We start from the raw sequence: 12500 nt of genomic DNA, 5'->3' as shown, positions 1-12500 counted from the left end.
TTGTTCTTGCTTTAAAGTGCCTCTGTGATTAAAAAAACCACTTTCTTTTTTTTTCTTCAGATTTTGAAAGTGTGTTCGCTTAACATCTGACTGGCAAAATTTTGAGCTTTGAGTTTTATCCAAAGGCCGTTTACATTGAGTGTAAGTTTTGGATTTCACGGTCCGCCATTACTCACGTGCACGTTCAAAACTGACCGATTGGACCTCAGAGGGTTGGATCTAAGGAAAAGTGACCTCATTGACTCACAACCCATCCTCTACTTCTGAAATGTTGACTATTATCGACAATTCCTAAGTTTCTCTGAAATGACTATTATCGTCAATTTAGGCCGTTTAGTGCTTGATAGGGATTATGGGAAATGAATATCTATTTTTAAAATCCGAACTCCAATGTCTAAAAATAACAAACAAACTGCGGTTATAAACATAACGAGATGGCCAAAGAGTAAGAGTCTTCAATGCCTAAACTCGCTGGACTCGAACCTGGGAATGTTCGATTAATAACCCTTTCACTTAATAAACAGTAGACTACCGCATCGACAATGACAGAACACTTAAAAAAAAAACCAATATATTTTTTCTTCCGAATGCCGCCGTAAACGTGTCTTATCACCGGCTAAGAAACAAGTTTAAAAAGGAAAAAAATGCCGGTTACCAAACCTCCGAGAGAAAGCTAACCATCTTAAAATCAAGTACTAGACTTAACCACTATTATATATATATATATATATTGTATTGTTTAACCGTTGCTATGCACCCCAGCCTATAGTGAATTGCAATCGTTTTTTTTCAAAATACTGTAAAACACCATGTATTCCTTCTTTTTGGCAGTTGCCTGATGATTGCTTTGTGAGAAGCATGAAACTCGGAGTAGCAAATAAATGTTTTTGACCTAGTTCAAGTCTACGTATCTATCTATCTATGTAAAACGCGAGTTTAAAAGTCTGAAAGTCCAAAACTCCCGTGCTGCTCATTAATTTGGCGGCGTACACACGCATTGCATTTTTAAACTATGCTAAATCATTTGCATAGGTTAATAATATGCCCTGGGGACTTGTAAATTATGAATATTGCACTCTACTCTAGGCCGCCGTTTAGATCAGATCTAGCGACCCGCCCTCCCACCCCGCGAGGAATCCGGGTTTTTGGAAGGCATCCTCCAGGCTCTCTTTGGGCTTGTCCCAAGCCAGAGCGATTTCCCGTACCTTATTTACACTTCATGAATAACAATACCCAGGGCAGAATATTATACTAGTGAGCCTTTTCAAAAATAACACACAAACTTCAGGCTCGTACGCAGGGGGGTGCATTGGGTGCACGTGCCCCCCCCCCCCCCCCCACACACCTGATAAAAAGGTCCGCTCAGTCAGATCAGATACGGCAAGATAAGAACAATCAAAGAAAAGGGATGAATGAATCGACTTTTTCATGTTTTCTTAAAGTCCGCTCAAGCTTAAAGTGCACCCCCCGCAGGAAAGCTGCGCACGCGCCGGCAAACCGCGGTGACGAACATCAGATAAAAACATTCGTCATTGCTGTTTGTGATGTGTTATTTCTGATAAGACTGAGATGGCCAGAGAAAAAGTGTATTTACGACACGGTAAGCCTTCGACACAGTAAGCCTTGTTCCAGCTCTCTCCAGATCTTAAAGTTAGTAATGGCGGACCATTAAGTAAGAAAATTCCATGTCTTGTTGAAATCAAGGCTTAAAACTTTGGTCGCATAGTGTTTAGTTAACATAGGGTGCTTTCCATTAAGCCAACATTTCCGGAAATTTCGGGCTGAAGTCAAATGGAAAGGTCCGTTTCGGTTCGGTCCGACCGGAATATTTGGACCACCTCTGGAGGTCGTCCTCTTTGACAGGTCGCTCTCGTTTCCAGTCCGACTTCACTGTGATGTAAGCGAAATCTCGGTCGAAACGTAAATGGAACGCTTGTTGGAAATTGACTTTTGATGAAAATTGTCGTTCCATTTTTCCTTGGTTAGTTCCACTGGTCTCCGACCTGATGGTCAGGCATAATGGCAAGCACCAATAGTTTTGAAATCCAAAGAAAAATAAGAATTGATTTTTTTTGGTCACAGGGGCACTTTAAGTCCCTGATGCTACAAACTACACAGAAGCCGAGGAGGAAGACGATGTAGACAGTCTGGCCACGGAGTGGCTTGGGTGCCAGATTTTCACACTTGGCTTACGTTGTTTTCGGTTTTCCCCTGTTCGTATTTTAGGCTACCATGTAGACTGGTCTTTTTTCCACAATTGTGACTCTTAAATAGTAAACAAAATGTGTTCAAGTTTTCAATTATTTCATTGGGCAAAAAAAGTCCAAAAGAGGAGCGGTCAATTTATTGATCTATATTTAAAACAGACAAATCAAACTCGGAAAGTATGACCCAGATTTATCTCTTGAAATTATAAAATTCCTAGACCTAGTAACTTTTCATTTAGCAATCTTTATGTATAAATATCATAATCAATTATTGCCATCGGCCTTTAATTCTTTTTTCACTAAAATTTCGCAAATTCATACCTATAATAAAAACAGTCTTATCTTCCAAAAGCAAGAACAAATTATGGCATATACAATATCAAATTTCAAGGTCCATCAGTATGGAATTCCATTGACGAAGATATCGATCAAATTATCTTCATTGTCTTTGTTTAAAAAGAAAATGAAACAGCACTTCATCAAAGATTACTAGACATCTGTACATTGTCTGGGTAACTTTAAAATGGAAATAATACTGTTTTGCAATGTATGAATTTTAGTCTCTTTATATACTGGTAGTCTACTTAACTATTTGTGTGTGTTTTCTCTGTCTTTTTTGTTCTTGTGTCCCTGACCTAAACATTTAAACATCTTTTCTTTTAACTGGCTGCCAGGCATTTTTAACTCTTAGGTTATTTCGGGCAGCCAGCGCCCCTATCATCGTCTGTACTTTTGTAATAAATTATTATTTCTTGTATTTTATGGGGTGAAATAAAGTGTTGTTGTTGTTGAACCTTTACGCTATATCATACCATTTATCCAGGAATAAAAGTCGTCGGCAGTTTTACTAGTTTTGGTACGCTATTAGAAAAAACCTGTTGTCTAAGACATAAAATCACCCAATTGTGTACTAAAGCTCGGACTTGGCTTAGAGGCAGGTACGCCATTTTGAGTGATACTTCGGTGTGATTTCGAGAAATCGCTCCTTAGAGACATGACGAACCCTCGTCCTTTTTGTTGACAGCAGTTAAAATAACGCCTAAGTGGATGGCGCATTGAGCTGGCCTGTCGCGGGCTCACATAGGCTAAAGTGCAACCAGCAGCGAATTCCACTGCGCGATACAGAGACTGAAAGATCAACCACGGCCAGGGTTTAGGGAGAGATGTTTGATTGGTCTCGTGCATTTTATGTACGCCGAAAATAGAATAAAGCTGTAGTGCGCAGCTCGCAAATCCAAGAAATACCGTGATATAGGTTATCTTGACAAGTTTGGATACATTCGGCTGGAAGCGCCGAAGGTCACGTGATCTTCTCTCGGTAGTTTTATCAGCGTTTTTCTGTTCGCTGTAATTCCGCCTTCCAAGGCGAGACACCTGGGTATGATTTCTTCTGACGTAAGCGACAATTTTCGTGCCACTGTATATGAAACTACTTGAGAGGAAAAAACTAAATATGATGAAGAAAGATTGGCAAACAATAGCTATGGTCATCACGTTGGCGTACATTGTTAGAATCACTTCTGTTGAGATTGCAAGGCCGAAGTGAACAGCAATGACGCAAGATAAGAACTTGGTACTTTGGAGAACTTTGGGGTACAGCTTGAGTTTCATCACTTGTAGGAAGGCCAAATGGACCAATGAGAACGAAGCTGTCATGCATGGCAGTGCGATACCGAACAAGATTCGAGACAGCAGAACTGGACACGAAGACAGTATTTTGCACTGTTCAGACTCATAAGGATTGATGAAGAGGAAAAGACCTCTTGTTACACCAAAAATAAATAAAAGACTTGTAATAACCAACGCTAAGCGTCCTCGCTTTGTTTTAGTGTTGGAGATAATAATCAATGACATCAAGCAGTAGACAGCGAAAGTCGTGAACAGTGTCCCAAAGCCAATCCAGTGTAATTCCCAAGCCCACTGCCAAGTTCGTAGAGCAGGTTCCCATTCTGGAATGGGCTCCGCCGCGATGGCAGGGTCTTCTCCTTCGGGGATAGGCGAAGAAGTGTTCTCAGGATCAAACATTGGCCCGTCAATTAGTGTTTGTATTTTGTCCTGGAAAGAAGAAATATTGTGAATGTCATGTTTTTTTGTTTACATCTGCTTTAGTTATTTACTCTAATGCTGCGGTCGTTGTAACATTACATTAATTTTCATTTCCTTAGTTCACGAATCACGATCAAACGCTAAAGTCGCTGCAGTTTCTGAACCGTTTTTGAAAGGTAGTACTTGGATACATCGAGAGATTAAGCATTGCGTTTACGCGAAACGGTAAACGCGAAACGGCAAACGCGAAACGCCAAACGCGCTGCTTGTCAAAAAAATCATGTCATTCTACCTTGTCTCTCTCGTTTGAAAAGATACTGATACCTGCTGCTAACACGCATGCAAGAAATGAGCTCATCAAACGAGTTTCTTCCACCTTTGTCAAAACGCAAATTTAATTCCGACGTTTGCCTTTTGCCGTAAATGTGATGCATAAAGGTCTCTAGTGTCAATGAAATGACGTTCTAGATCTCTGTCACGGTATGCAGCCGAATATCCATTTTGCGTAAGAGGGCTTCCCTTTCTCAAGTCTTCTTTAAGGGTGTTTCTTCGCAGTTTTTCCTGCCGTTGCAGCAAGTATAAATGCAATCGTCACGGAAAAAGAAGTAGAAAAACATTTAAACGATGCATTTCTACCATCGTTATTTAAAGGACTGGACAACATGGCACTGATTCAGACTTCACTGAGTCCGGCGGACCGTGAAGAGCTTGGTCTTGTTCAAAGCTCGTTCAGGCCTCATCATCCAAGGTTTCCAAGGAACAGAACAGGTCGCGCATAAATTCAATCTTTATTAAGAAGCTTTAATCGCACTTTGAACTGGCTCTACAGTTCGACAACGACCCAGAGATTTTAACATTGGCTGAGATACAAAGAACAACAAATGATACGCGTAGAATCATGATGTTTTGTACATAAACAAAGCAAAACAACCCTTGCCTTACAACTTATTGAAAAAGACAAAGATAGCACACAACTTAAGTAAAGCTTGCAATTCTTTCTTCACTTCAATAGAAAGCACCTTCTTAAATCGATTTATTATACTACCAAATTTATTATCTTGTCAAGCTCTTCAAGAGCATGAAATTCGATGGAGTATAAACTAATTTACAAGCCTTTTTCTTTTTAAATGTATAAAATCGAGAAACTTGTAAGTGCGTGACAAAGTGAAAAAGCCCTCCATTAAAGTGAGCACCTGAGTATTCACTTTTTTGGAATGATTTCAAAAGAGATTCGGTAAGCTTACCTTAAATGATTTCCTTTAGTCAAGATAGGTCAAGACAGCAACCTCTCCAATTCATCACCGTTGTCCAAAGTCTACTTAAAATCTGTTGAACTGTGAAGTTAGGGAACGGTAGTGCGCCGGTAGTTTCTCATCAAGTCGTCTCCGGCCGTTGCAACCTTCAATCGCAAGCAATACGTGGGCGTGCGTAAAAATAGGGCTTTTTGCCGTCAAGTCAGTCAAATTAACAATTTTAACCGGGGTGGTGACATTATGAGCACCTTATTTCCATAGCATTGAATAACAAAAGCGCTTAGTGCTTCTGTGAGTCGTTCTTTATAACTGTTTTGACTAATTTGCATGACATGGACCAAAGTGGCCTGTTTATTTCCCGCCCCCATTCTACTCATTATTAACGTAACCAAATGTCGTATTGGTGCTCCCTCCGCTATCTAATATCAAGGCCGATATTTATACAGAAGAGAATTGTTTTAAAGTATCACCACTTATAAAATCCTATACTTTTTTGCACCAATGCTTCGCAAGAATGCGAAAGGAAATTCTTTTCAATATATTAAACGCCGGAGGGCAATATTGGACACCAATTCTTCGTCAATTTAACCAGCATTGTTTGAGTTTTAGTTTTAATTCTCTAAGGAAAGCATTACGCTTGCGTTTTTTCTCTGAAAGAATGAAAACGTTCGAACAAAATGTGCACTCCATCTCGTTTAGGGGTTTTCCACAAATACATTATTTGTTTTTATTTTCTTGGTATAATGCTTCGTTTGGAGATCTTTTAGTCGTCTGCTTTTTGTTTACTTTGTTGAACGCCATGCGTTTCGAAACAGACGGCTCCCCGTCTGGTGTCGCACGTCACGAGTTTTATCGCACCGGGGTTCCTCAAATTTTCTTACAACCTGTCGTGCGTTGTCGAAGGACTGTTAGGAATCAATTTAATTGATCCGAAAAAAGACTGTTTAACCGCCACGACTGTTGCCTTCATTCCTAATATTTTAAAGATATTTCGTGATGCCTAGAGGGCAAATTGATGTGTATTTGCCACATTGGCATCAGGCGCATGATAACTTTTTGAAAAAGTCGGCTATTGCTAGCACCGTAAAGATGTCTCAAAGAATGAAGTGTTTCCTGTAACATTATTGTTATTCTTAAAAAGAAATTCCTAAATCATGACAGACTAGTCAGCGGGTTACTTTTTTTACTTATGAGGGTCTTTTCTCACTCATTCTCGAGATACTGAAGTTTTTGGCCTTAGAAATTCACCCTTGAAACTTCAATTACTTACCCTGACCATGCTCAATCTTTCAGTTTTGTTCTCAGTTCACAACTAAGTTTAAATAACTAATATAAATCGATAATTTTGATTGCCTACCTTTAAGAAAAAGGGAGTGGTTTGTGCAGGATCATGCAGGGCCAAAGTATTGCGTCATCGATACGTCACAAATCCAAACAGTGTGGAGAGAAATCATAAAAGCAAGAATATCTCGCTTGTAAATATTTCTTTGTCGTTTTTAAAGGCTTATCAATTTCATAAACTACCTTTTATTATTTATTAATTTGGAGAGGAAGGCACTTAAATTTTATTGTTTTTTACAGGACCGTAACTTACTCCCTCATCATCAGGAAGGAAATGGAATTAGAGTCGCCCGAAGAAAAGTTGTTAAAGGATGCTCGAGTAAGGAAAGCGGAAAAATTATTTTAAGCCTACACACGGCAAAAAAAAAAAACCTCACAGGAAATGCGACAAACCGGCGTTGAATAGCAAAAAATTGTTTCAAAGCTGCAAAAGTTTCAATGTATTTTTTTATAATTATTACTGGACGTAAGTATCGTTCCGTTCGGATATTCAGTCAGTAGTCGTTCGCTACCGCGAAACAGTGAGAGGATGACTAACGTTCAAACGCCTAGGGACTATCGGCTCCCAAATTGGAAGCGTTATCTTCTCAAGTAAACTTTAATCTCCATAAAGGCCTAATTTATGCCAAATCCGGTCGGCTGGCGTAAACAAATTCTGATCCAATATTTTCATTATTGCTCCTCTCGTCCTCCCCTTCTTTGCAATTTTTATCCTTATCCTTTCTAGACAATCTCAAAGGAAAGTTACTGGTTACTCTATTCAAGGCTGATTCAGCTGCACCAACAGCATTGACAGCTGAATTTTCCATGCGCATGCGTATTTTGTTCTGTCTCTCTTCGATGGCGGCACTGACAGAGCACAGAGCATAGCATACTGGACAAGACACATAGACCAAGAGTGATGAGCACAATCGTGAAATGAACGGCGATCGTTTTGGTATGCTCCGAAGATTTAAGCTGGCCGTCGTTGACGACGTAATCTCCGAAACCGATGGTAGAAACACTGATGAAGTAGAAATGCGCTCCTTCTGTGAACGACCAGTCGTCGGTGTGTGACGTCAAAATAGCACCAAAAATAATCATAAGAATCATCAAGGCAACAGTCACCAACGTGCTTTTGAGTTTCGCACTCCCCCACGTCACCCCGCTGGGAAAGCTTTTCTCGAGGAAGCGGATAAGTACTCGGATGGCCAAACTCACGTGATTCCCAACGCCGAGCAGCATAATGCCTGCCACTGGTATGGCGAGAAGACTGTAGAATATACAGAATAACTGGCCTTGCCAGGTATGAGGTGACATGTGACCATAACCTGTAAGAAACGGAAGCGAAAGTGAATGAACGATCACGTATGTGCTATCTTTTTAATGACATCTGCAAATGGTTTCACTTTCTAGTCTTAAATGTCCATAACCCTGTGGGACGTAAAAGAACCCACCCCTTATTCGCATAGAGCAGGGCATAGAACTCTCGTTGTTGTGGCCTTGGTTGGGACGGTAAACGCTCGGAGATACTAGCTACCTCCACACTACTCTAAAATCCGAGGGTAAATAAAGATATGATGATAATGGGAGTGATCGAGAGAGCACTCGCCTCCCATCATTGTGGCCCCGGTTCGATTCCTGGTCCCGGCGTCATATGTGGGTTGAGTTTGCTGATGGTTCTCTCCTTGCTCCGAGAGGTTTTTCTCCGGGTAATCCGGTTTTCCCCTCTCCTCGAAAACCAACACTGCCAAATTCCAATTCGATCCGGAATGCACGGACACATGTTGAACGAGCTCCTGAGCGCTCTTAATGACGCTGCCTACTAATTCAAAGGTATTTTTACCCCGGTTTATGATTATGCAGGGGGAATGTAGATCTTGACAAGTGTTATTGAAATCGAAAAAAAGCTTTAAAAGACAAAGCAATGTATGACGTTCTTGTAACAATATTCAATAAATGGATATTTTAATTCAGAGAGTCTATTTTAGTTCAATTCAACGCATAAATTTATGTTAAATATACTTTTTTTGGCGCAACTTCCGATTTTGCATTCAATGCATTTTGGTATCCTTGAATGCGATTGCTTCGGTTCAACCTTTTCTTTTTAAATTTCAAGAGCACATTTTGCGTTCAACACTTTTTATTCCGTTCAACGCCATTTACTTTCGTTCAACGATTTATTGCACAGCGGTTGAGAGGTTAGTAGTCCATGTATGACCCACCATACATTGAATACTAAGCGACAAAGGTTGGATTTTGAGATTAAATAACGTTTTAGGCCTAATTAGGCCTAATTAGATCTAAGATTAGCTTTTGTGAATGGTTTGGGTTGTTTCAGTTGTGGGAAATCGCAGAATCCAACCTGTTTCGGTTAGTATACAATGTATGGTCATTTGGTGGGTCATACATGGACTGTTCCATCCTCCCGTGACCTCACGAGATCAAGAGGAACTAGGCAATAGTGGTCAACCGCTGTGCAATAAATCGTTGAACGAAAGTACATCGCGTTGAACGAAATAAAAGTGTTGAATGCAAAATCGTAAGTTGAACCAAAAAAAAATATATATATTGAACATAAATTTATGCGTTGATTTGAACTAAAATAGACGCTTTGAATATTGAATATTTCTACAATTGGCTTGCCATACGAGGTGATCCAACAAAATTTGTAATGAAAGACCTGTCATAAATATTATTTGCTACGACAGGCGAAGATTCGATGCAACCGACGTGTAAGTAGCGTAAGTTAATTGCGGTAGACCCATTTCCTTTACACATGTAGCAACATGGAAATGGAAATAATAATGGAATTTGTTTACCCACGGAACACCTTAAGGACGGTGCCTGCTATATTGTTATTGCGCATACGTTCTGCGCATCTCGAGATACTCGGATTTCCTATCGGTGATGCTTACCAACTCGGGGAAATTTTTGCGCGGTTTAAAATTATGCAGAGAAAGTAGATCTTAGTAGATACTATTGGTATCCAAAAAGAAAATTGGGGGGTACCAGGTATTTTTCAGAGATAATTAACCTTCCATTTGAGAAAGAACACCTTACAAGCCACCTCATTGATTTATTAACAAAATGAAATATTTCCATGAAAATGTAGCTGGTTTCCCGGAGGATTGTTGCAGATACATCACACACATCAACGGTGTTGGACGAATTACGTCACGCCACAAAGAATTTTTAGTTTATCCTTTAATTACTTTAAATTAAAGCGTGGCTTCCGTACAGTGAGAAAAATAACGTTCTTAAAAATAGTCTGAAAAGTCGGCAAAGATGAGGTCAGGATGGAAGTAAATAAACAAAAAAACACTGAAAGATAATAATAACCGGATTCCTTCATGATACTCAAACAGTAAGACTGGCGAAACTTTGCTCCAGAATGTTTTTGCAGGTGGCAGGACTTTAGAGAAATGTACTTAGTTGTTCCAAACATGACGCTGGATAAGATGGGTCATTTAATTGGTGGAAATGAATTTTTTTCAATTACAATTATGGAATAAGTTATTTTTACCGAGTACTAAAAAGACGTTGATTTTTCTAATAGTTCTCAAGTATCGTGACCATTTAAATCATTGGACTCCTCAAGCCAGGTTACGTATTATATTTTCTGTTCAAAACGTCTGCTTAACACCTGACGACCTCAACCTGATGCATAAAAAAGTGCATCTCGAGAACTCTATAAGGATTTTCGGTTAGGGATAGAATGTACAATGTCTTTTTATGTACAAACTTAATGTTGAGACTTGAAGTATTAGCCCACGCTGGAGCAGCATTCTCCAAGACAGATCTTACAAAGGCTACAATATGCTTGGATTATAACTGTATCAGGAGAACCGCTTTTTTTAAAACACCGGAGGGCATAATGCCACTGGCGCGCGCGTTTGACGATATAACTGTAAAAGTAATTCCAAGACAGATTGCTTGATGAGTAAAATCGTAACCCCTTGTAAGTTAAAACTCTTTCAAATTCAGTATATGAGTTAAGTCCATAACATTATGTGGACTTGCCTTTTTTATGAATTTTTATACTCCTTCCCTTACGGGAATTATTTCAGGATATTTAAGAATTCCTTAACCACCAGTAAATTTCTCAGTCTAACTATTCACCAATAGTTTTTGTGAAAATAACGACACATTTGAAACTAACTTTACAAGACATGTTTCGGTCGTTCGACGACCATCTTCAGTTGAAAGTAGAAATAATTATTTGTCTTTGTTTAGCATTATATTATAAATTCAAATGTACTTTAAATTATTTCTACTTTCAACTGAAGATGGTGGTCGAACGACCGAAACATGTCTTGTAAATTTAGTTCAAATGTGTCGTTATTTTTATAAAAATTGTTGTTAGTCTGCTTCTTTCTGCTTTCTTTAACACAGAGTGATTTTGGCTCAAATTTTACTGTATCCTCCTTAGCGTCCGTCATCATTGATCCGAGCGGTTTTTAATTAGAACAATTTTTGTTAAGTTAACATAAAGAGAAGGTTTCATCTTCCTGTTGTAGAGCTAACACCTGGCGGTCGTTCAATTTGTTATGATGATGATGATTGCCAGTTCACTTAATCACTCCCTACCCATGCACAGAATTTACGAATCGTTCCCCGGGCGAGGTTGAACTCAAAATTCTTTATTGCATCACGATGCAATAATTTTGCATGGAAATGTATTTTTTTTCGTAAAAGATGAGAGTCGTCTAGTTCTAGAAGATTTTTGAAACCACTCAGCCACGCGGCCACAAAGTGTGATGATAAGAAACAATTTTAATTTGCATTTTCCTAGAAGTATAATTTTTTTGTCTTCAGATAATGCCAAATTTTACAAACCCACTCGGAAAATGTTAGTTATTGCATTAACACTTTGGCACCTTACCTGCCTCCATAACTACAATAAGCGCCAAAAGGGTTGAGACACTTTCCCTTTTAAGGAATCTCGGACAAATCCCTCCCCCAAAGTATTTCCATCTAACCCCCTCCCCCCACCAAACAATGTTGTTTTCTTATCGTCAACTCTTCCTTTTCCGTTATCAACATTGTCTCAACTATCTTTGTCGCTTATTCACGGTAACAGAAAATACACCGCAGAATTAATATGCAGCACGTGGGTTTTTGGATTTCGGACTTTTAAACTCATGCTTTGCATATATAATAAGCTGCGTTCACACGCTGAAATTTTAAGCTAGTGAGCCTCTGACGTCACTTTTCCCTGGATCCAACCGTCTGAGGTCCAATCGGTCAGTTTTGAACGTGAGTAATGGCGGACCGTGAAATCCAAAACTTACACTCAAAGTAAACGGCCTTTGGATAAAAATCAAAGCTCAAAATTTTGCCAGTCAGGTGTTAAGCAAACACACTTTCAAAATCTGAAGGAAAAAAGGAAGAGGTTTTTTTGATCACAGGGGCACTTTAGACTATGTAATAATAAAATATTCACTTTAAATAAGTTTAGAGTTTAATATTTGGACGTGTCAATGATAATCATGGTAAATGGAAATTGTTCTTTGATTCTGAATTACACTATTTCGGCGGGGCTGTTATTTTTAAGGGTAACCTCAATAAAAATGATTTGGCAAAGTTTATACATATATCAGACGACTTTACAACAGAAATTATTCATGACGATACTCATAACTTCTACCGAAAATTTGCTCTCTTTACCTCT

At 39.1% G+C, this 12500-nt stretch overlaps 1 protein-coding gene and 1 pseudogene across 1 annotated transcript; both read right to left on the bottom strand.

Moving 5' to 3' along the window:
- Positions 1 to 2946: 2946 nt before the first annotated feature.
- LOC138047132 (proline-rich transmembrane protein 4-like) lies at positions 2947 to 5636 on the bottom strand. Its single transcript, XM_068893859.1, has 2 exons — positions 5498 to 5636; positions 2947 to 4262 (listed from the first exon to the last, which is right to left on the bottom strand). Exon 2 carries the CDS (start codon positions 4230 to 4232, stop codon positions 3090 to 3092), a length of 1143 nt encoding a protein of 380 aa, XP_068749960.1. The 5' UTR covers positions 4233 to 4262; positions 5498 to 5636; the 3' UTR covers positions 2947 to 3089.
- A 1685-nt stretch (positions 5637 to 7321) lies between these two features.
- On the bottom strand, positions 7322 to 11721 carry LOC138046762 (potassium channel subfamily K member 16-like; annotated as a pseudogene).
- Between the last annotated feature and the right edge of the window lie 779 nt (positions 11722 to 12500).

This window comes from Montipora capricornis, chromosome 4, assembly GCF_036669925.1.
Source record: "Montipora capricornis isolate CH-2021 chromosome 4, ASM3666992v2, whole genome shotgun sequence".
NCBI lineage: Eukaryota > Metazoa > Cnidaria > Anthozoa > Scleractinia > Acroporidae > Montipora > Montipora capricornis.
This window is presented reverse-complemented; position numbering and strand designations above follow the sequence as displayed.